A 24,490-nucleotide genomic window follows, 5' to 3' on the forward strand; every position below is an offset into this window, starting at 1 on the left:
CACACACCCCGGTGTAGCCAGGTGCTCATCTAAGGCAGGTGGCATCACTTTGGTGATGACAAAATGACTACAGTATTCCCATTTCCAGGGCCTTCTACACTGAAAGCCCAGAGTCAAAACTTACATTTTCTAATGTTCCCAAGTCTGGTTTGTGCCATGTTTCAATTTTAATGAAGAAATCATCTTTCATATATTCATTCTGCAGAAAACACAACAGCAAAATGATAGTGATCTTTCACTGGTTCTTGGGGCTCATGTCTGCAGGAGCTTTCCCCAGCACAAGTATCCATGCTTTGACTCTACAGGAAGACTGACATAGGAACACTGATCCTCAAGTGACAAAGAATCATTAGCTGCCTACTTTTAGACTTGTCAGGCAAACCAATTGCTGCATGCTTTTAAATAATGTAAACAACCCTGCGTGTCATGCAGCACACAGGGCTAATATTAAAGAAGCTGTGAGGTTTGGCGAGTGAATCTGGCATTCAAAGGAAGTAGCAGAAGCAAAATAAAGTGAATAGGGAGAGTTTTGAGGCAAGGCTGGAAAGAGCCCCTTAACAATGGAGCACGAGGTGGAGCGCGAGCTGCTGCCAGGAGCACCGAGGAGCAGCCATGCAGCAGTGGGCAGTTTTAAGAAAAAAGCAAGAAATAGCTGAAAATATTACTATGTAAAGCAAAGTTTAAAGATGAAGAGTATGTTACACAAAAAGAGTTTTACTCACCGTTACAACTGAGGCATAACGAACAGGTAGGCGACAAAAGGGGGAAAATGTCAGAATATTAATTGGAGCCAAAATAGTCTGTCACAATATTTAATGTCACAAAGATTAAACTACCTGCCAACACAGAACATTTGGTTTATATCTGCAAAACACAACTTCTAAACAGTGACACTATAGGATACTTTAGATTGTGGAATCAATAATCTAATTTTAAAACAATGGTAAAAGAATAATGTCACAAAAGCAAAACATCATTTATAAGGCTAACTTAGCAAACAACAGGAAACTGTCTGAGGAGTCTGTCCATCATATTCCTCCTCTACTATGTGGCAATACAAGTAAAATACTGTTGAAACTACATCAAATGACACTTGTGCATGAGAATGACCTTTCTTTAAGGTTTCTGTATTCCTTTTATTTGCTCCCCGTGGAGCCTGCTTGGTCAACGGAGGACCTCAAGGTGCCTGTCATCTGGGAATGAACACGTGTCCCTCACTAGGGCCTGGGGGTGGGACCCAGCACAGCTGCCTCTCTGCCACAGTGCGTGCAGTGACTCCCCCACAACCCAGAGAAGGCCTTGCTTCCTGTTACCTTTCTCTAAGGCGCGGGCACCGCAGTCCCTTTCCTCATTAGCCGCAGGGTAGAAGGGTGAAACGGTTTCTGGGAACCAGACTTACTTGTTCTACAGTAGGGATATGCGTTCCAGGCTTTCTCGTGAAACACCAAGGAGCCCTCGGGAGCAATCATCCTCACGAATGCTGGGACTTTGCTTTGAGGAGAGAAATACCGGATACGTTTTCAACAGCACCATTAATTCCTTGTTGGCTGCTATCAGACTGCTTCAAAGAGTACTCAAATATAAAATTATTGTAAAAACAACAAAATGATTAAGAATGTGTTTAACCAAACAGAGGGTTGTTTTTTAAAATAGAAGCAATTCTTTCTTATGGCTTTTGACCTACTCCCCTAATATGAGATCTAAGGGTTAACTGAAGCTATTCAACCTGCACATAATACAACATAGAAGTTCTCTCCTGCAGTTTAGACTACACCACATTGTTTCTTAATGCAGTATATAGTCGCCAAAATAAGATAACGACTCTGAATAAAAGTCCTTTAATACATTTTACAGAATAAACTTAAAGAAAAATGATAATGTGAAGGATCCATGTAGAGAGTCAGATATTCAAATATGTTCAAGTATAAAATTTTGTAGACTTGGAAAATGAATGTTAATTGCTGCCTCAAGTGTGGTCAGAGTAGACGGGTTAAATATGTAATTAATACCTGATGAGTTTCTGCAAATTCATGAGATAATCAGGAAAGATTCCAACAGATAAATGGGCAAAGGACATCCACAGACACACCACAAACAGAAAACACAACTGGTTAACAAACATGGAAAATCAGTTTTATCAGTCTTCAAAGCAGTGCAAATGAAATGACCATTTTACTGAGCGGTACCTACAGTACAGAAAGCAGTTTTACATGCACAGGCTTTCCACAGGTTGGATTCAAATCCCAACATCACCACTTAGTAGCTGTGTGACCTGGGGCATATTACTTGGCGCTCTTAACTTCCTCCTGTGTTGAACGGAGTTCATACTATCTACTCTGCAGGGTTATTGAGAGGATTCCATCAGATAGTATCTGTAATGTATTTAGCAATGGCGCAGTGCAATGAGAGCTCACTAAATGGTGGTTACTGCTTTTTAATTATAATTTGACATGCAGCTGGGTGCTTTCACATGCCTTTCTTCACTTTAGTCCCTCAAGAACACTATGAGTTAAGCATTAATTCATTATTTCATGTAACCAGCATTTAAGTGGCTGAATAACTATGTCAAAATGATATCCTCCAACTTGAAGCCCTGCGTATATTTTTTCCATCAGAGCTACTTTCTGACAACTTTCAAGCACAACTTAATTTCCTAAACTAAGAGAAAGAACAAACTAAAGATACATGAGACCCAGAGAGGACTGCTAGCCCCATAGTAAGATTGAGCAGTTGACCGAAGATCTTCTTATGTTGAATTTTGGAGACTAAGCAAGGTAGATGGAATGAACCCCACACCAGCCAGAGAGCTGCACAGCTACCGTAGTGTGCACAGTCCTTTCCTTGCCTCTGCAGTACCAAGAATGGTACAGTTTAGGAATTCCCTACAGTTTAACTCACCTGATTTAATATGCATTTAAAAAAATGCCATAACTATTAAATGCCTTGTTTACAGACAGATGAAATAAATGTATTCCAACCAAAAGAAAAAACAAAGACAGGATACATGAAAATAATATCACATTAAAAGTCAAGGAATCTCTAAGCAGACCAAATTATTTCTTCCATTGCTAAAAAACTGGAACCAAAACTCCTTTAAATGTAGGAGAGGTCTAATCAGGGTATAACATAATACATATGGGGAATGTTTTATAATACTAGCTACAAGATTACCTGTCATCTGAGAGAATGACAAACAGATTATATCAGTGGTTCACTTGGTCAACTAAGAAAAAGGCAGGAGAAAAATAGCTGTGTACCTGCTCAGAAACATACTCTGAACTATTGTATTTATTCCTATAGTGCCCAATGTTCTAAAAACCTTAATATTCATCAAGTTTTAAAATTTGCTGATACAAACAAGAAAATTGGCAGTCAGTTACTGAAGGCCAGCATGAGCCAAATCTGTAAGTAAGTTTTAGTATTTCATCGTCTTGCTTCCAAATGCCTATTGTCTTATTTCCAGCATGTTTTTTCTACCATGCGAATTCCAATTCGTTTTATGTTTTGACTTAGTTAAAAACGACCAAACCTTTGAGCTAGTTTTGTTTCAAATTTACTGTTCTTTTACGTTTAACATGAGAACATTAACATACATCTCTCCTCAATGAATCTGACTAAATTTAGAGAAAATGTATAAATGGAGAAAATAAAACTGAATTTCACTTCTACTTTAAAGGAGAGGAATTTTCATTAATGGCAACTTTAATACATTCCTAACAAGGCAGGTCAAGTGTGCCATTCGTACACAACTGAAAGCATATACCTTGTTTTCTACCTCAGTATCACTTAGGAGGTCACTTTAGTTAACATGCAGGAAACTCTGTTTTAGAAGCTTAGAGTCTCAGAAAAGGGACAAATATTAACCAAATTAACAAAATAGAGCTAGACCTTCAAAAACAAACAAATTAAAAAGGACATTCCTCCTCTTATTCCCCCAAACTAGTCACAAAATGTTGTCCTCTCATGATAAACCAACATTCATGACAGTGCTTACCTCAAGGTAAACACATCTCGATTTCAGAGTTTAAGAGTTAGCCATAGTATAATGTCCAGATGCACAAAGGTACTTTGCCAATACACAGCCCTTCCCCTACCCCATCTCTGAATACAAAATAAGAATACTTAACTTCAGGGTAAAATTCAACTGAAGTGTTTTATCAGTTGTGTTATCAATATTAAGATCTAACCTCAATATACCAATGGTTGTGAACCTATCTGTTGTGCAGTAAGACAACTTCGTCATAGTTGCAGAAGAAAACAAAGGGCTTATATGATTTAAAAGATACATAATAAATGACTATTGTGTTCACTGAACTTTGATGTAGGAGCTTTTTAAAAAAAATCTTGCTCCTGAGATAAATAATACCTTGGCAAATCATTTCAAACTGCACTTTTTCCAATGAAATGTTTACATCTTCTTGTAGACAAAACGAACAAAACCGTTCAAAGTTCCATTTTTCCATCCTTGTCCATCCTACTGTGGATAAACATCAAAATGTAGAAAAACATAGGGAAGAATTTGAAGACTACATTAATTTGCCATAAATAAAGTAATCTTTCATTTTATAACCAACTAAAATATTCCTTAAAGACACTGGAGACCTCATTCATTCATCCACTCAAGTATTTACTGCCTGTCCATTTTGCCAGGGACCATGTACATAATGGTATACAAACAGGGACAATTCTTACCCAGAGCTCACCTTCCAGGGAGGGAAACAGAAAACAGGCCAGCAAACAACAAATGACAATGAAAATTACCTTTCCTGAAGGCTATGAGTTTTAAGGAACATGGCAGTGGGCAAGTGAGTACCTGCGGCAAGGGTGCTCAGAAAGGCCTCCCTGAGGAAGTGACACTACAGTGGCGACTGGAGGGTGCAGAGGGCCAGCTACATGAAGAGACAGCGAACACCAGAGCAGGCAGAGGGACCAGCATGACCAAAGGTCCTAAGATAGCAAAAGATCTGGTCTGCTGGGGCCACTCGGGAGGCCTCCAGCATGGCGAGACTGTCGTGAACAAAGAACAGAGGAATACAAGACAAGGATGATGAGGTGGGCAGGGTGCAGACAGATCACACGGGGCTCCTCTCACAGGCCTAAGAGTTTGGATTTTATTCTTTGTATGATGGGAAGCTACTGAAGGCTCTAAGGAGAGGAATGACACAACGTGATTTAAGTTTTAATATCATTCTGGCTTTGCGTGGAAAATTAAACGGAGTGGGCAAGAATGGACAGCAGCAAAAGTTAACTAAAAATGGATTAAAGAGCTAAATGAAAGAGCTGAACGTATAAAATTCTTAGAAAAAAACATAAATTGAATGTCAAAATTAGAAGCTTTTTAAACCTCAAAGGATATAAGAAAATGAAAAGACAACTCACAAATGGGGGAAAAATACTGCAAATCATGTATCTGATAGGAGACTAGTATCCGGAATATATGAAGAACTCTTACAATAAAAAGCCAACCCAATTTAAAAATGGGTAAAAGATTTGAACAGTTATTTCTCCAAGGATCTACAAATGATCAATAAGCATATGAGAAGATGCTCAACATCTTTAATCAGCAGGGAAATGCAAATCAAAACTACAATGAGATACTACCTCACGCCCATTAGTACGGCTGCCATTAAAAAAAAAAAAAATTCCAAAAATAACAAGTGTTGGCAGTGATGTGGAGAAAATGGAGCCTTCATACACTGTTGTTGGGAATGTAAGATGGTAAAATCACTTTGGAAAACAGTCTGGCACTTCTTCAAAAAGTGAGGAGTTACTGTATGCAATTCCAATTGTAGGTACATGTACATGTTTATGTACATACCCAAGAGAAATGAAAACGTATGTTCACAGAGAAACTTGTACACAAATATTTATAGCAGCATTATTTATAACAGTCAAAAGAATGAACAGCAAGAGATGAATGCAGGGAGGCAACCGGAGAAGTCTGAGAGACATGGAGCTTGCATTAACGCAGTGGTGCTAGAGATGGAAGAAAGGGAGAGATATAAGGGGGAAAAAATTAAAAACTGACTTAAAATTCCCCAACTTGTGGGAAAGGAATAAAATCGCCAGACACAAATTGAATAACTTCTGGAAGGTATAACAAGACTCTAAAATTCAAGAGAATTATAAAAAACAAAAGGAGAAAGAAGTATTTTTCACAGAACAAAAGGAAAGTAGGAATGAGAAATGAAATATACCATAAAGAAGAAACTACATTGGAAAATGTCTGACATTCTTCTGAAATAGGGTCACTCCTGATGTAGAAAACTTTGAACTATGCAAATCTTAAGGCTCAGGCCTATATACAGAGAAAAAAATTACATGTTGACAGCTAATTCTCGACTAAAGAACGAATTACTCTATTTGGCTGATATTTATTAATTTCTTACTTACTATACTTACTCAGTGATGCTCATATCTCTGTGAAACATCATATGTAATCAACCTTTGCATTCTCAGATGATTTAAACTTCTCATTTTTAAACACGAACATAACTTAAGTTCCTGGCAAATGACTCTTGTTGCTTACAAAAATGAGCTCTTAACTTGAACCACATGAAACTTTTAAACAATGATTTTCAATAAAACCTCTGCTTCAACCTTTGAGGAACGAGGCCATTTTGGAGCTGGTAAAGCTTTATGAATTCTCCATCATCCAGGACTGACTGAAGAGGGCTAGATTATAATGCTTATGGGGAATAAAAAACAGTAATGCTGATTTTCCCCAAGAAGGAAGAGAAAACAATAGCAAAAGAATTGGTCAGTGTGTCTGCATGAGGTCTCAGGACAGCTGCAAGTTTTTCTCTGAAATACCATCTTAAAAGCTGCACCACATTTCCTTGACCAGCTTCAAAATTCTTCGACCAATAACTTGTCTCCCCTCCCCACCATCCACTATTAAGTGTATATTAAACAACCTTAGGAAACGTCCTCAAACTTTTTTGGCAAACGGGGTACACAACAAGACAAATATGTATGCATACAGAAATACCGGATTAGGTGTGAAATGGAGAAGTGACAAAAAGTGATGGTGTTTAGGGAAGAAGGATCAATATGCATGAAAGTAGTCAAGGAATGCACGGGACGGATCTGAGCTGTGCTCAGGAAACCAAGCAGGTTATGAGCAACCGGACAGAGGCGGAACAGGACACTTCTCGAGGACGATAGAGATGGGCTTGCTTAGAGCCACGGGTTTTTACTTTGGACAGAGTTGTAACAATTGGAGATACATGGGTAATCTTGAGTAAGTACCTTGTTAAGTTCAACTTTATTTTGGATAAAGACTGGCGACTTTAAAGACTTAGGAGAAAATGGGATGTGGTGAAATCCATGGTCTTTGGAAGAAATTTCTCTGTAAACTCTTTTGGAGTTCACTTTAGGAAATGGAAGATTTCCTCCCACAGGGCTCAGCAGTAAGGAGAGCAATAAAGAGGAGCCACAATGCCTCCTGGGTTCCTGGGCTATCTCTGCTACCAAACAGCAGTGACATATCAGCCAGCTACTAAAATCTTAGTTACTGGACCTAGTTCCCTCACTAGCAAAGGTTGACATGGGGAATGAATGAGCTCCCACCTAGAGCACTTACAGTGACCAGTACACAGGAAGTACTAGATCCTCTGCTTAGAATCACAATGGGTGAACACTCACTATAAGTTATCAAAGGAAATGGAAAGAATATCATCCCGTAAGAGGACTATTACCTGAGACTCAGGGAAACCAGACATTTGAAATGTCCCTTGCGATGATCACTAAATTTTGTATTTATTTTATTTTTATGTAGGAAAAATATACTATTCCTCAACCTCTACTGTAAGGCTGGTAGCCCTGAGAACTTCTTTAACGAAGCATGTTATGGATGTATTAAATTTTGAATTTTTTAATACTTCACCAAGATTGTTTCTCAATCTTCTGGCTGAGATTAAGTGTGTATATCTTACCATGAAGTGTTTTTTTCTGAAATGGGAAAGCGTACTGACCAGGGAATTCAGAGACCTCGATAACACTGGGTAAAGCAGACCTCAGAATTCAAGTGTCCCAAATGTAAAGTAAGGTGCTGGCAGCCTCAGCCAACCAACTTACCCAGCAAGGTTTGCCAAGTTTGCAAGCCTATCTATCGATGCTATACAGTGACAGTGCACAGAGCACCATAGGTTTCCCAATGGAATAAATCCTGGAAAAGGGAACATATATTTCTGGATACAAATTTAACTTCCTCAGGGAGAGAGCTCTAAAACTCTCTGGGGACTGTGGGTATGTCTTCAGCATGCTGAACGGATGCCCTTGCAGGACACTGAAGTCTGATGGGGCTGTACTGCCAGCCCTGGGCCATGCCTGTGGTCTTTCCTCCACAGGAAGGCCTGAGCACTTGCTGCTAAACGATTCTTTACCTTTCCATAACAGTTATCCTGGGGCTACTGTGCCTTCAGTATGACACTGATGACTTTGAGCATGGACATCTGATTGCCCTTGCTCCATGACCTCCCCCACGGGACCACAGTGACAGTGGGTCCCTGTTTTGTCTTTATTAATGGACAGCTTTTTTATTGTTTTTCATTACCACCAGAGTGGCTATTATCTGCCACACTGTCTGAGATCCATTACTGCCAACTTCTTTCCTTCTCCCGCTTCCTGTCTCATGCCTCTCCATGCTTCCATCCAGAACTGCCATCTCGGTGTGACAAGGCCAGCCTTCTATGAGCATCAGATAGTCCTCACCATCCAATCAGACCCCATCTCACCCTTCTCATGGGACACCTGTGCTCATCAGCGCAGGCCCTTGAGACTGTGACTTGTGACCAAAAGAGCATGGGATTAGAAATCAGAGAATCCAGGCTCAGTCTCCATCCCACCACTTACTAGCTGTGTGACTTCGAGTAAATATGAAACTTAGTGTCTTCTTATGTATAATGTGTAGACTGCCCATGTCTCAGGACTGCAATGAGGATTAAAGGAGTGCATGAAACGGTGAAACCAAAGGGTACTGTGGAATGATTCCAGCTCCTTCTAGGAATGAAGAAGCAGCTCCAGAAGCCAGATTGTGCTGGGAGGCTGGCCTCCAAAGCCAAGGTTTTCCTTTATTTAACTGCCTAAAAGGAATTCCGAACCTCATCCCAATAATCCCTCCAGAATAATAATATCTCTTGCACTAACCATATTTATACAGCCCTCTTGAACTTAACAGATCCATTATGTATGGCTGGAGTGTCACCTAAATCAGATATTTCAAAATTAACATTTATCATTCTTTACTTTCTCATTAAACAAAAATACAGAAGAGTAAAATAAATTTAAATCACCCATAACTCCACCACCAAGGGAAAAACATTCTTAACATTTTAATGAATCTCTTTCTAGGCGTTTTTCTGATTAATTTTTAAAATTAGGGCTTCCCTGGTGGCGCAGTGGTTGAGAGTCTGCCTGCCAATGCAGGGGACACGGGTTCGTGCCCCGGTCCGGGAAGATCCCACATGCCGCGGAGCGGCTGGGCCCGTGAGCCATGGCTGCTGGGCCTGCGCGTCCGGAGTCTGTGCTCCGCAACGGGAGAGGCCACAACAATGAGAGGCCCACGTACCACCAAAAAAAAAAAAAAAAAAAAAAATTATATACAACATATTATTTATGTACAAATTTAGCAACTGGTCTTTTCCATGTAATAATATATCAAACATTTTCTCAATATTCCAACTCTTAGTTTACAAATGAAGGATATTTCGAATCTATTTCAAGTTTATATGGACATTGTAGACCAACAGAAAATTTTATATATCAAACTTTTTGGTTTATTTTAAATGCTCCAGAGAGTTGAATGTTTATAATAAAGGGAGTTTTTATATATTGGTAAAATTCAATTAATGAGTAAATGTAAAATGCTAGAAAAGTAAGCTGAGTAAACATAAGTAAATTCAATACTATAAATATTATATAGGTTATACCATCTAGAATGCTAAAATTCTCTCAAATGGCACACTTTTAGATATGCTTAAGGTGCTAACAAATTAACAGAAACCATGAATAACACAGTCTTTATGGATAATTGATTAATCAAAGTTACTGCCTTCATTCAAACCTGCATCAGAAACAAAGAAATGCTGTGTTCTAAGTGAAAATAAAAGTAAAATTTAAGGTTCTACAAAGTGATGACCCACTTTATATTCATGTGTCATTATAAATGAAGCAATAGCCTCAAACTGAGAAAATATGAAAAATACTAATCATCACAGCTTATCTGCAACTTTAAAAACCTCTATAAAACCCTGGCATTAATCAACATGAAGAGAAGAAAGCCAAGAGCAGAGCAGATTCCCTCTTCCTTTGATAAACTGGGGACACTACTGACAAAAAAAGACTCTTAAAAACCATTACTGATCTTTCGCCCTTGGATAAATATTGGTATGCATTTTCTATTTTAAAATATTTATGCCAAAGACAGAGATTAGACTGCCAAACTTAGGAGAATGTGCGAAAGAACCTCTGCAAACAAAAGAGATAAAAACAATGAACAAAGGATTTGAAGGGTCAAGTCACACAGGAAATTCAAAAGTCCAAATTAATATGAAAAGACATTCAAGTTCACTAATAAAGAAATGCAAATTTAAACAAGGGGCTATTTTTTGTGTATCAAGTTGGCAAAAATTAAAAAGATAGAAAAATATGGTAAAACAAATGTTCTCAAATTCTTGGAAGGCAATCTGGCAATAATATCAAAATTTTAAAAGAGCATGGACTTCCAGCAATCCTACTATAATGAATTTCTCCTAGAGAAATAGTAACCTAAGGCATAAAGACTTACAGAAATACTACCTGTAACAGACAAAAAGGAAAATACCTAAAACACCTAAATCAACTTACCATTTAGAGAATGGTTAAGTAAACTAAGCTTATGTCCACACCAAGAAATTTTACTCAGCTTTAAAAAGAATGGAAAGGGCATTAAATAATAACAACATGAAAGGATGCTCGTGATATATCACTGCATGAAAATTAATGCAAAGTGCATAACCATATGTATGGTATGATCCCATTTGCTGTGGGAAACAATAAATGATACAAGTGACATATCTCTATGTTTTTTAAAAACTTATTTGAATATGTATAGAAAATGATCTGTAAGGATAAACTCTAGGCTGTTTCTAGTTTCTCTCTGGAGTTATGGGTATGTGATGATGTGAGATGGGGACTAAGTTTTTAATTTATAATCTTCTGTTTGAATTTTTTAATAAGCAGACAGATCACTTTTTAATTTAAAAATAACTAATAAAGGGGGAGAAACACTCTCAAAAAATTAAAATGCAACATATTAGCACGATGAAAAAAATTTTTTTTGGGGGGGCTCACAATAAAATTTTTTAAAGCACCTCAGCACATCTACTAGTGAGTTAGGTAGTTACATACTGAATAAGTAGGCTGGGTAGTCAAAGCGTGATTGTTTAATATGATGACTAAGCACCAAATGTGAACACCCTGCTTACCTCTTCAGGTGATAAATTTTGTGTGTATACTGTCCCTTTTCTCCATCCTTTTCATAAGGTTCATTCTTTAAGACTTCAATTCCTTCTCCACCACCAGTCTCATTCTTACTGGCTTCTGCAACAGAGTAAAGCTGCCCAACCTGATACTGAAATATCAAAGAGTACAGAATTTCAATAAGTCAGCATAAATGCAGAAACTTCCTGTGCTAAAATCTTATTGTAGATATAGAAAAGCACATCCAAACAATTTAGCACATATGTTCTATATGAAAACATGACTCAAATCAGAAATCAATATGTTTAGAGAGACAAACACCAGATGATCATACAGCTTCAAGAAACTATAATATTTCACAAGATTTTCATTATTTAAGAAAATTGTTGGTTACAAATATTCTGGTGCTTTAACATATACTATCCACTTATCAAGACATCTTGACACTTGTTTCAGTTTTCTGAATAATAAATACACATTTTATTTTCCAAAGCATTTTCATATCTATTATACCTCATTTAGTTTCACAAACTTCTAAAGAAGGTATGGAAGGAACATAATTGTTACTTCGCCAAATAAGGAAGCTGAGCAATCAGAATACCGTTCTCAATAATGAGGAGGGATATAGAGTGTAACAATAAAAGCCTACAAGTACAAAGAACCATTACAGTCTAAATTTTAGTAGACCTCTGGGGTGTTCTTTTCCATGCTTATGTACATGACATGGCTGATTTGGCCCTTGCCCACCTAAACACAAACAGTACTGGGTATCCAGGGTCAGAACAGTTAATTGTGAAGTTCTCCAGTAAACAGAAACTGTTTTTTAAGTATTTATAAATATGCAAGTATTACCATAAAAGGCAAGAAATTGCTGATAGTGGTTTCTATTTCATTTTAAAGTGAATGAGAATTCTCAGTGGACTTCGCCAATACCTGTGGGTGGGCAGTATTGTTCTGTGCCAATCTGGAGTTTCTAACGGTTCCAACAAATGATAAAAAGCAAAGTTCTTGTGTTCTAATTTGTTCTAGTGACTCAATCATGGCATTATCTCCAGTCTCTACAAATTTGGCTAAATTTCTTCTTTCCAATGAAGACAGCCTGAAGAAAGGTTTTTTTCTTTTTTAAGCATATTTTCCAAGAAAAGCTACCTCTCAAAAGTAATAATTCAAAACTAACATTTTATTTGAGGAATAAAAAGAGAGGGGTGGTTGTAAGCTCAGTAAATATTCATATCTAAAAAGCCCATGGGAATATGATGCTATCTTGCAGGTTAATTTACACACACACACACACACTCAATTTGGAAAGGTTTCTTAAACACATCAAAAAAGTTTTTGTAGAGATTTTAGACTGCAGAAAGGGCTATCTTTTTTCTTTTGGTTTTCATGATACCACACCAGGGTTAGTCCAGTAATGCTACAATCCTTACGTCCTTCAAAATATACTTCTCAACACTGTGATATTTTGAAAACGTGATTAAAATGTCTCTAAGCCAGAGGGTGAATTTGATCTTGGTCAGGAATGGAGTAACAAAAACGTACACAGAAAGAACAACAGTATCCAAAAATATGTTATTAATGGACTGATATTTTGCCACATGCTACTAGGCTTTCATTCTCATTTTTAAGAATAACTTAAAGACAAGAGGCATGTTTATTAACTCCAAATATAACAAAAAGCTGAGATTATTCTGGGTGACAATACCAAGCTCAGAAACTAGCTGAAACCAAAAGAAAAATTTAACAGAAACAAATGTCAATTTCCACATTCAAGTTCAAACAATTGTACAAGTAAAGAATAGGGGTGCCTGGCTTGTCTCGAGTGTTCTAATTCACTCTAATACAGAAACCTCAGGCACTACTGAGGTACATGCGGCTATGTTCAAGTCTACGTGAAACAGTGACAGACAGCTAGCTACGCCTTTTCAGTTCCCGCATTTCATTTTTTTTCTGTCTGCCTTCTGTCAGCTGTCACGTCTTAGGTTATCAGTTTGTTTTGTCCCACGTCCAGTTCACTGCTTCTAATCGAGTGTCAGCTCTAGGAAAACCAGATAACTTAGGAGTGCAAGCTGTGTGCAAGTTACAGGAGGACCCAAAGGCCTTTATGGGTTTTCCTACATGTATCTTGATTTCTCAGAAGCCGTCTCTGCTTTTATCCTCATTCCTGGCTATACTACAGAGAGCTACAACTGCAGGACATGGAAGTTCTGAATAGGTGATACATTTCTGTACCGTGCAGATCAAGGGACACAATGATCTCTCACGGTTCTGTGGTCAGGCTGTGTTGGGAACACTTTTTCAGTTGGGAGCAACAACTACAGTACGTGCAGGGAGTGGTGAGACGAGCTTGTGAGAAAGTCTGGAGATCACATTATATTAGGCCAAATGAATGTGCTGGGAATGTTTAACCTTGTGACCTCACGCAGAGAAGATGGAACAAAAAGGCCAGGAGGAGGAGAGAGAATTGTCAAAAAATACCCTGAAAGGTCACCATGTGCAAGACAGAACAGGCTTACTTCTCTTTGCTCAAGTGGAAGGAACTGTAAACAACAGGCAAACTTTATAGGAAAGCAGATTTTGGTTTAAAGTAATGACAAATGTTTAAAATATGCAACAGTAAAGGAGGCTGCTTCTCCAAGCAGCAAGTGACTTAACCCTAAAGTGCCTAAGTTGAGGCTGGAACCTTCTTTCTCTGGGATACTGTAGATAGAATTCCTGCACCAGACAGGAAGTTAATCTACATTCTAAGACCCTTCCAAAACAAGGCAGTGTTAACAGAAATTCATTTACAATTAATTATCTCTAACACATCATAATTCACTCTGTCACATAAACTGCAAAGTAAAGGTAAATGAATACAATGAGAATATGTCTTTAGATTAGCATATCAAAATAAACTATGTAAGCAAGACTTACCTCCTGAACCGAACATGGCAAAACCACACGGCTAAAAAGACAAAAGAATAACAAATATGTTAAACATGAAATAGTTGGCTTTAAAACACAGATCTCCACGATTAAAGAGCTTTCGTTTTAAATCCAATGATAGCTTAGTACAAGATGTATTTTATGGAAGAGGGTCTTTGCAATGACTACAGCTCTAAATAAGAGTTTTTAAATGGGGGAAATAAAACTACCCATCAGAATACATGTCTTGAATCTCACGAATGAATGCCTCCAAAAATTGTTCCCCACTACCCAATTATTTCTCAATTTTATTGAGAAAAACAAGTAAAAGGTCCTTTAGACTTAGTAAGAAAAAACTTTACCATGGAAAATACATTGAACTTTATAAATATGACCCCTTTTCAATATAAGGTTTCTGTGTTTGATCTTGTCCAAGAGTTTGTTACTGTACATACAAAAGGACCAGTATAGAGGCATAATGCTCCTAAAGATGAATTCGAAAAAAGAATTCTACGATGAATTATTTTATATATCAGGATATTGCATTTTATCTCCAGATTTTTATAGGGAAGTACCCTCACACTTATTTCCACAATAAGCTCTGAAAACCAAGGCCATCACTGAATATCAAATGTCTCATGATAATAGTTGATGTCCAAGATAGCAACTTTTTCTTTTTTGGCCTCGTCATTCTCAGACTTTTCCCTCCTAACCATCGAGCTACCATAGCAGTGCCATTTAAAATCTTATTTTAACTCTTTCTACTATGAGGAGAGAAAAAAAAAATCATGGCATTTACCTCAATTTTCATTTTACAGAAAATTCCCAGTAGTTTTCCTCATTCCAACTTCTCTTCAGCTCACTTTTCACCTGTTTCTCTCTACTTAGTCTCCTCAAACAAGGATGCTTGAAAGCCCACATCACCTTAATCTCCAACACGTGTAAAAACAGGTCTCCTGTTACTCCCTCCTCCTTGACTACTGGGGGTTACTCATCACTCTGTCTTTCTGATAATGGTCATCTAAAGACAACAAACGTTCTCAAAGTCACAATGGTTACTAATTTTTATTCTCATCAAGAATAAACTTGTTATACAAAATCCTTCCATACCTAATCATTTTGGCTGTCTCCTCAGGGTACACAGTAACTTGCTCACTGCCTCAGTAACAGAAAATGAACTATGGCGGAGGCAGGGGGAAAGACTATGATACAGGCTGGGAGCATATTTTGGGAGATACAGACAAAGATACAGTTTGGGAGCATATTTTCAGGGTCTGGAATACAATGGTAAGAAATCTATTAAATTTATTAGACAACAAGGAATCCTGGAAGGTTGTTCCAAAAGGTAAGTGACATAACTACAGCTAACCTGAAGACGTCATCTGTAGGTGGTTAAAAACACTGAGAAGCAGGAAGGTGAGGAAAAGCCATCTTTTGGGAGGCAGGGCAAGGATGTACAAAGGTCCAAATGAGGATGCTGGGATGCAGAGGAAATGGAAGGAAAGAACAGAAAGGAAACAGTTAAAGACTTCCCTAAAGTTCCACAAAACCAAAGAATCACTGCTGAGTAATTTTAACAACTACTTACTAGTAGGAAGATCCCTATTTTTATATACTAACACTTTCAGGGAAACTTACTTCACAAAATGAAAATGACTGATAAGGACATTGTGAATGAATGATGAGTCAAGTAACTTCTTCAAGATTTGCTAAAGAAAAAGTAAAAGAGAAAAGAAACAGGCTTTGATTTTGTATTATTATTCTAAAAGCAGTATTCAACTTTTAGAGCAATTTGAAATTTTTCAAACTTCTCTGAAAATCCTTCTAAAATAATTTTCCAGATCGAACTACAAATAGTTCTTTAAAACCAGGACTTTTACACTAATGGCAATTTCACCTATTGCTTAAGCAACAACCTGAAGGGAACTCCCCAATCTGAGAAAGTTATTTCTAACCTTTTAATTCATGTCAAAAATAGATGGCATTTTTTAAGACAACAAACATTTGCCAAAGTATATTACAGTTTACCAACATCTTCACATAGGAATGACCTATTCATTGCTCCAGACCAAAAACAATTTTAGAAAGTTGACGTGTGAGTAGGAAGAACCATTTCTTTTGTTAAACAACACTGAGTTCTTACAGTGTGCTAGACTAGATGTGTGCTGTGGAATACTTAAATAAAATAAGCAACAGCCTCTGACCTCAAAAAGTCTAGGAGGAAAATGGGAATTCCCTAGCGGCCCAGTGGTTAGGACTCCATGCTTTTACTGCCAAGGGTCCAGGTTCAATCCCTGGTTGGGGAACTAAGATCCCACAAGCCACGCCTCAGCCAAAAAAAAAAAAAAAAACTCTAGGAGGAAAAAAAAAGTCTAGGGGAGACATACATGAGGAGTGAACATTAAGAAATGTAATTGTATAACTCCTCCAGAAAAAGTATTACACCTTGAACACATTTCAACACTTGTTACCTCGGTACATTAAAATTTTTATAAAGAAAGTAATGATTCACAAAAAGCACAGCATGCAAATTCCCAATGAGAATTTCTTTCCATGATTTAGCCTGATACTACTCACATAACTGTCGAAGGGATCTACTGAACACTTAATTCACATTTTAGGAGGGAGGAAATAACTAAGAAAAATGACTAGATCTATGACCTAAAATCAGTTCTGCAACGCACTTGCTATGTGACTTGGGCCAAGTCAATTTCCTTCTGTCTTATTTCCTCCAGAAGTCTTAATACCTGCCACTTACCAGTTACAAAAACTTCAGAGTAATAAATGAGATAACACTTGCATGATACATTGTACAAACGACTTGGAAGAAAAATTTTATAAATCCGAAGTTCAATACTATAAATAAGCTTTAACTGAAAATGTGTCTCTTCTCAGGATCCCTGTCACTGAATAAAGTTATAATTTTTCATTAATTTATTTAACAAATATTTATTGAACACTTACTATGTGCTGGAGACTATTCTAAGAGCTGAGGATGTGAGAGTGAGCAAAACAGACAGATTCGTGGAGTTTACATACAGTGAGAGAACACATCTAGTAAAATAGAAAAAATAATCATTGTGTTGCATGTTAGTGGTGATAACTGCTATGGAGAACAATAAAGCAGGGAAGGCAAACACCAAATGGGGGGGGGTGCAATTAGATCTTCAGAGAGGGATTCCCTAAGGTGATATTTAAGCAAAGACCTGAAAGGAGGTGAGTTAGTGAGATGAGGGAAGAGCTCTTCATGCAGAGGGAACAGCAAGCAGAAAGGCCCTGAACTGAACTTTTCCTGGAGTAGTGGAGGAACAGTAAGAAAACTTGTGAGCTTGGAAGGGGCAAGGGAAGGGCAGTAACTGAAATCACAGCACAAAATAGTGTTAAGACCTCCTAGGCTATAGTAAAGGCATTGGCTTTTATTCTCAGTGAGATAAGGAGTCTGAAGAATTTTAAGCAGAGAAGCGACAGGAGTGACTTTTTAAAAGAAGTTTGAGAACTAACACTAGAAATAAGCTGTCCGGAGTTAGCTAAATTAAGCCAAGAATTTTAAGAGTTTAAAATCAAAAGAGCATTTGAAAAACCCAAGAACGGGCCACACTCGAAATCCCTAGTTGCCCAAGGGATGCTGACAACACGAACCAGCTGTGACAGCTGAACACAGATTTCCTGTGATATTCACAATCCCTGCTGGTAGGAAATGCCGTAACTTTTCAACAAAACCACTTCGCCGGTCTGATGCACCTGGAAACCCTTTTATCTGACCAACCACATGTTAACGCCTCATCTAAACCCCGGGAAGTACACGGAGCCCAGAGTGTCACCCCATCTTAAAGATGTAGAAACTGAGACTCAGAGCAGAAACATGGCTCTCCCGTGAAGGGAGAGCTTCACTGCTCAGTGAAGAGCATGTTTTCCGGACTCCCGACTCCAGCATGAACTTCAGGGCACAGACGTCCCACCTCCAGCCCCGACACCAGGGCTACCTTTACCTGGCAAGCCCACCTCCCGCGGGTTACAGACAGGCTCTACCCCGGAGGAAAAATCAGAGACCCGCCGCGTCTCCCCCACCCTTGGGCTTCGGCTGGGTCCCACCCGAGAGCCTGGGGATGGGCCCAGGTTCAGACGGGGGTGAGGGGGTTAGGGAGAGAAGGCGGGTCTCAGCGGAAACTCCCAGCCGCGCCTTCCTGAGCCACGCGCTGCGGCTGGGACCCTGCCGCCTCCGCCCCTGGGTGGGGAGAGGGCAGCACTGTTACCACGACAACGCCAGGGGAGCCTGGGGGTGCGCCGCGGAGGAGCCTCGAGCGGGCCGGGGGCGCGGGCCGGGGGAGGGGGTGCGCGCAGGGAGCGGCCGGCCCGAGGCTCGTTCCTTCTTAGCAATATTCCGCCACTTCTCAATCAATGAATCTCCCACCACCGCCGTCCCGGAACCTCGCTCACGCCCACCGATCATACTCACAATTCTTTAATCAGCACCATCTTCCCGGAACCCCTTCACAGCTGCCGCCACTACCTCTACCACCGCCGCCGCCGCCGCTACCGCCTCTCACGGCGCCTGCGCGGCCCCGCCCCTGCCTCCCGGGCCGCTGCGGCGCCTGCGCGTCCACACCCTTCCGCCACGACCCGTCACGTCAGCGCGCGAGAGGAGCTGGCCCCGCCCCAGTTCCGCGCCCCACCCTGGGCGCGCGAGGCTTCTACTGCGGCTGTGCGGGCTCAGCGCGCACTAAGCGCGCGCTCGGTCGTCTCCCGTCGGCGTTTCCTCCGTTCAGTCAGGTTCTCGAGGCGGCTGTGCAGACTACGCTCTCTGGTGAGTTTTCCAGTCGGTTCCCTCGAAGTCGTTTTCTGGTGACCAGAGCTAAACTTTCTCTCACTGCTCTTGAGAAGGAGGCCCGCCTTCTTCACAGACCCCTCACTTCAGAAGTCCGTGTTAAAGACTCGAGACGGGTCGGAGAGGGGTTGGACGGGTGGGCGGCTCGCGCGCCGGTTCCACGAGCCCAGAACCAAGCCGCGTACAGCTGTGGCTGCACGAGTTCCCAATGCCCACACCCTCCTGCCCCCGAATCCAGAATCCCGCTGTGGCTGTGACCCGACCGCAGGGGCGTCCGACCCTCCCGACCAGCCCCCCGGGGGGAAAGGGGGTGCGCGCCCTTAGGTCCCGGAAAGGGGGCCTGTTGTGGGGAGACGCTAGCGGGTCCCGGTGAAGGCCCCACACGACCCGGGCGCCAGCCTGAAAGCCAGGAGGTGGCCTTAGGAGGAGTTGTAGCGCAGGGTCACTCGCTTGCTCTGTGCTAGTCTCAGGTCTAGGCCCTGGGATACACCTGGAAGCAAAATAGACACGGTCCGTGCCCTCACTTGGACACAAATAAGAGAGAATTTGGCGTAGTGGTAAGTGCTCTTCCATGAATACGATAACACAGGGTAGAGGCGAAGGCAGAGTAATCAAGGGAAGGACTCTCCGGAGGCCACGGTTGAGCCTGTTGTTAGCCCAGCCTGTGAAGATGGGGGAGGCATTCCAATTAGAGGAAAATAGACCGGGAGGCTGAAATACGCTTAGAGTAGTAGTTGAGGAGCAGGTGGAGGCCAGGTGTGGCTAGGACGTCTTAAGTGTGTGGGGCAGGGGGGGAATAAGCTGGGACTAAGCAACTAGGCCATAGTAAAGAGTTTGCGTTGTATGCTGAGAACCATGAGAAGTTGTTGAAAGGTTATTAAAGGAATTTTAAAAATCATTAAAACACTTCTACATAAATTTATATGGAATACACCCAGTGGAGTTAAGGCTGCCTCCAAAAAAAGTAATAGTGAAATATCTGCCTAAAGCTGGAATCTTCTCCTAAGGCAGTCGCTGGGATCCACTGAGTTTCTTTGATGTGTGAAGCACTATGCTAGTTATTGTGATGGTGAAGATTCAAGGAAACACATGCTCTTACTTTCAGGGAGCTTAGAAACTAAGAGTAGCTTCTGTTGATTGGGAATCTGTTGTATGCCTTCTGTCAGTATGCCTACTGACTTTTTTCTAGATAAAAATAAATAAAAAGTTGAGGCACGTAGACTATATTTAGGACAAGTAATTGTTCTCAGTTATGGGAAGAAGGAGGTTATGGTCAAAACATAGAAGATACTTAAAGGTAAGAATAGACAACCTACAGATTTGAATACTATACCAATGAATATGAGCACTGGAAGATTTTTTTTTTAAGGTCCAAGGAGGTAATATTAGTTGCCAAACTTATAAGTAGTCATTTTAGTAGTTTCTCCCCAGATGTTATGCAGGCTGAAGATATAAATAGCTTTAAAAACGTGAATAAAGTTGTGGTTGACGTGCTTAATTAGTCATTAAGAAAAAGTAGAACGTTGCAGAACATTTCTGTAACTTCTGAAGTCTTCCCACAAGTGTTCACTAATTCCATTCTCTGCATAGTACAGGTGCTGCTCATAGTAACTCTCATATGTTTGTAAAGTAAATGAAAAGATAGTGTGCTGGGTGGAGCATAAGTCTGAACTAGGGTACAGCATGGACATTGTCTCCGTTCCCCATGTAAAGATTCATAGTAAAACAGTCAATTGAAAACCACAAGATACGGACTTCCCTGGTGGCGCAGCGGTTAAGAATCCGCCTGCCGATGCAAGGGACAGGGGTTCGAGCACTGGTCCAGGAGGATCCCACATGCCGCAGAGCAACTAAGCCTGAGCACCGCAGCTACTGAGCCTGTGCTCTAGAGCCCACGAACCACAACAACTGAAGCCCACGCCTAGAGCATGTGCTCCACAACAAGAGAAGCCACTGCAATGTGAAGCCCAGGCACCGCAGCAAAGAGTAGCCTCCACTCGCTGCAACTAGAGAAAGCCCATGCGCAGCAACAAAGACCCAGTGCAGCGCAAAATAAATAAATTAATTTAAAAAAAAGATAAATTAGCCAGTTTAGGTGTATGTATTTGTGGGCAACAAAAGATACTAATTCAGGTTGATAGAAAATATGAAATCTGTATACCTAAATACCTGTACATCTGTTTAAGAGAGAAAAAAGGCGGAATGAGGGAATATTGAAGAAGACTAGAGAGTAGGAAAGACGAACCATCAACCCAAAATGACAGAGAAGGAAATATAAAGAAAAAGATTATGACACATGAAAAAAAATAAGCTGATGGATTGTGTGGCATTTTCTTGTTTTAAAACTAAAGATGTTGAATCTTATGCATTTTTGCAAATACGGACATACGATGGGATATAACTTATTAGTAATTGTTTCCGGATGTGGAAAAGATCCACCCTCTTTTTTAAGCCTGGTATCTGTTGTCCCTTGTTCTAACTTTCATCCTTCAGCAAAGGTAACCTTTACACACAAGATGTCTAATTGAATTTAATTCTACAAGCCTCATATAACCACCAGTCTCATTACTTCTCGTATACAGTTTGGAACAGAGCTTGTTACAGTAAGAATGATAGTAGATTTTACTGAGGCAAACCAAAAGATTTCTGAACACAAGCAATGTTTGGAACATTTATGCACTAGTTGATAAAGTACAACTCTGGTCAAAGAAATTTGGATGGTCCTTCAAATACTATAAGTGAATATGGCCTGTTTTTTCCCCCTAAGGAGACGTTCTTAACCTGGATCCAAAGGCCTTTTCGTGGGTGTTCCCAGGGAATTTGTGAACCACTGAAATTATATACATAATTTCATGTCTATGCACATTTTTCTAGGGGAGATGTCTATAGCTTTTATTTGCCTTGCTTACTCTGCAGTTTGCCATCCTGTTTTCTTTATCTTCTCCCCATTCCAGAATTATCTTGATTGAGATACTTTGATGAAAACCAGAAATATTTCCAAGAATGCATTAATATTGTCAAACATTAGGGCATAGGTCATAATATTGTACTGCTGTGGGCGAGACAGGATTGGACCTTGCAGTGGAAAGCCCTTGGCCTGAATCCTGGCTCTGCCACTAGCTGGCTCTGTACCTAAAGAGCTACTGATATCTACAACATAGATTTGTTGTGAGGAATAAAAGTATGAAGTGTCTCTTACACATTACCTGATATGTATTAGGTGTTCGGTGAATGGGTATCATTTTAAAACTTACAGCTTTCAGAGAGCAGAACTGTAATTTAAATTAAGATATAATTAAGTTCCTCACCTCTCCATCCCTAGGGGTAACTAATGTATGAATAGGAATGCATATATTGATATATGTACATACATTCATATATGTATTGATACATGGCTGTAATTTACTCTTTCACCTGCAGTGTATAGTGTAGATTTCTGTTCCTCTCTATTGCACCAACATTTGGTATTGTCACAGTTTTTTGTTTTTACCACTTTATTGGTTTAAAAATGCTGTCTCACTCACTTTGTATTTTTCTACGGGGAGAGGATCTTTTCATGTTTACTGGCCATGTTCTTATTCTTTGCTCATTTTCCTGTTGGTTTTGATTTTTCTTTTTGATTTGTAGAAGATATATACTATAGTCACTTTGGACTCGAAATTCTATGTTGATTATGTGCACTTTATATATTTTCTTTCTATATGTGGATTGTTGTGTCACTTTGTTTACAGCAAGATTTCTCAACCTCTGCAGTATTGACATCTTGGGTCAGATAATTCTTGGTTGTGAAGATTGTTGTGTACATTGTAGAATGTTCAGCAGCATCCCTGATCTCTATCCACTAGATGCCAGTAGCAGCACTCCAGTCATGATGATGCAAAATGTCTCCAGACACTGCCCATTGTCCCCTTGGAGCAAAATTGCCCCTGGTTGAAAACCACTGGTTTATAGTGACTCTTGTGCCGAGTTATTTATCTTTAAGAAAACTTTATTCCACTAACATTTTTTGGGTTTATATTATACGGCAGGTCCTAAGTGTTTCATATGACCTAATGCTAACCTTAGCCCATTTACTAATCACAGCACATAGAAAATAGGTACTATTATTATCCCTGTTTTATAAAGAGAAATCTTGCTTATGTCTTCTAATGTAGAGGAGATGTTAATCAACTTTACTGAGCTATAATTTACAGACAATAAAATGTATCCATTTTAAGTGTACAGTTCGAAGTGTTTTGTCAAATATATATACTTCTGGTGATCCTTACCAAAAACAAGATATGTGACATTTCCATCGTTCTAAAAGGTTTCCTTGGGGACTTCCCTGGTGGTCCAGTGGTAAAGAAACCGCCTTCCAATGCAGGGGACTTGGGTTTGATCCCTGGTCAGGGAAGTAAGATCCCACAGGCTGCAGGGTAACTAAGCCCGCACGCCACAACTATTGAGCTCACGTGCCTCAACTAGAGAGAGAAAACCTGCACACAACAACTAGAGAGAAGCCCATGCACTGCAATGAAGAGCCTGTGGGCCGTAACAAAAGATCCCGTGTGCCAAAACTAAGACCCGACGCAGCCAAAAAGTAAAAAATTAAGATAAAATATAAGGTTTCCTTGTGCCCCTTTCCATTCGGTTCCCCCACACTCCCAGCCCCAGGCATGCGCATGACTGCTTTCCATGGCTATATTAGACTTGCCTTTTCTGGAGTTTCATATCATTGAATGATATACAATTGACCCTTGAACAATGCAAGTTTGATCTGCACGGGTCCATTTATACACAGATTTCTTTCAATAGTAAATACGGTATGATCCTTGGTTGGTTGAATACACAGATGCAGAAATTCAGATATGCCAACTATGGGACTTGAGCAGCCTCAGATTTTGTTATTCGCAGCCAGTCCTGGAACCAATTCCCCGTGGATACTGAGAAATGACTGTACTATGTCCTTTTTTGTTTCTGGCTTCTTACACTCAGCGTGTTTTTGAGATTCATTAATGTTGTGTGTAGTTCAGTCCTTTTTGTTGCTGAGTGATTCTCCTTTGTATGGATATATCAGCTTTTGTTTATCCGTTTACTTGGTGATAGACTTTTGAGTTCTTCCCAGCATTTGGCCATTATAAGTAAAGCTACTATGAATATTTGTGTGGAAGTCTTTCTGTAGATATGTTTTCATTTCTCTTGGGAAAATTTCGCTTTAATTATGAGGGAAGTAGACATTTAACTCTAGGAGAAACTGCCAAGTAGATTTCCAAAGTGGTTGTGCCATTTTACATTCCCACCAGCAATGTATGAGAG

At 39.8% G+C, this 24,490-nt stretch overlaps 2 protein-coding genes across 4 annotated transcripts in view; one reads left to right on the forward strand and one right to left on the reverse strand.

Annotated features, from left to right (window-relative positions):
* Nucleotides 1-18,928, reverse strand: part of PITPNB (phosphatidylinositol transfer protein beta) — a 60,665-nt gene extending 41,737 nt beyond the window's left edge. The window contains exons 1-6 of the mRNA XM_082640388.1: nt 18,827-18,928; nt 14,380-14,410; nt 11,469-11,614; nt 1,400-1,491; nt 723-730; nt 125-199 (exon numbers count right to left, since the gene is read on the reverse strand). Coding sequence (XP_082496514.1) covers nt 125-199; nt 723-730; nt 1,400-1,491; nt 11,469-11,614; nt 14,380-14,410; nt 18,827-18,846 — 372 coding nt within the window. The 5' untranslated portion in view covers nt 18,847-18,928. The remainder of the gene's footprint in view (nt 1-124; nt 200-722; nt 731-1,399; nt 1,492-11,468; nt 11,615-14,379; nt 14,411-18,826) is intronic.
* A 109-nt stretch (nt 18,929-19,037) lies between these two features.
* LOC309814469 (uncharacterized protein) overlaps nt 19,038-24,490 on the forward strand; it is a 60,391-nt gene continuing 54,938 nt past the window's right edge. For all 3 annotated transcript variants that reach the window (XR_014295687.1, XM_082640386.1, XM_082640387.1), the window contains exon 1: nt 19,038-19,174. The gene's annotated coding sequence lies outside the window, so the exon portion shown is untranslated. The remainder of the gene's footprint in view (nt 19,175-24,490) is intronic.

The sequence above is a fragment of the Mesoplodon mirus genome (assembly GCF_964341445.2).
Source record: "Mesoplodon mirus genome assembly, chromosome: 13".
NCBI lineage: Eukaryota > Metazoa > Chordata > Mammalia > Artiodactyla > Ziphiidae > Mesoplodon > Mesoplodon mirus.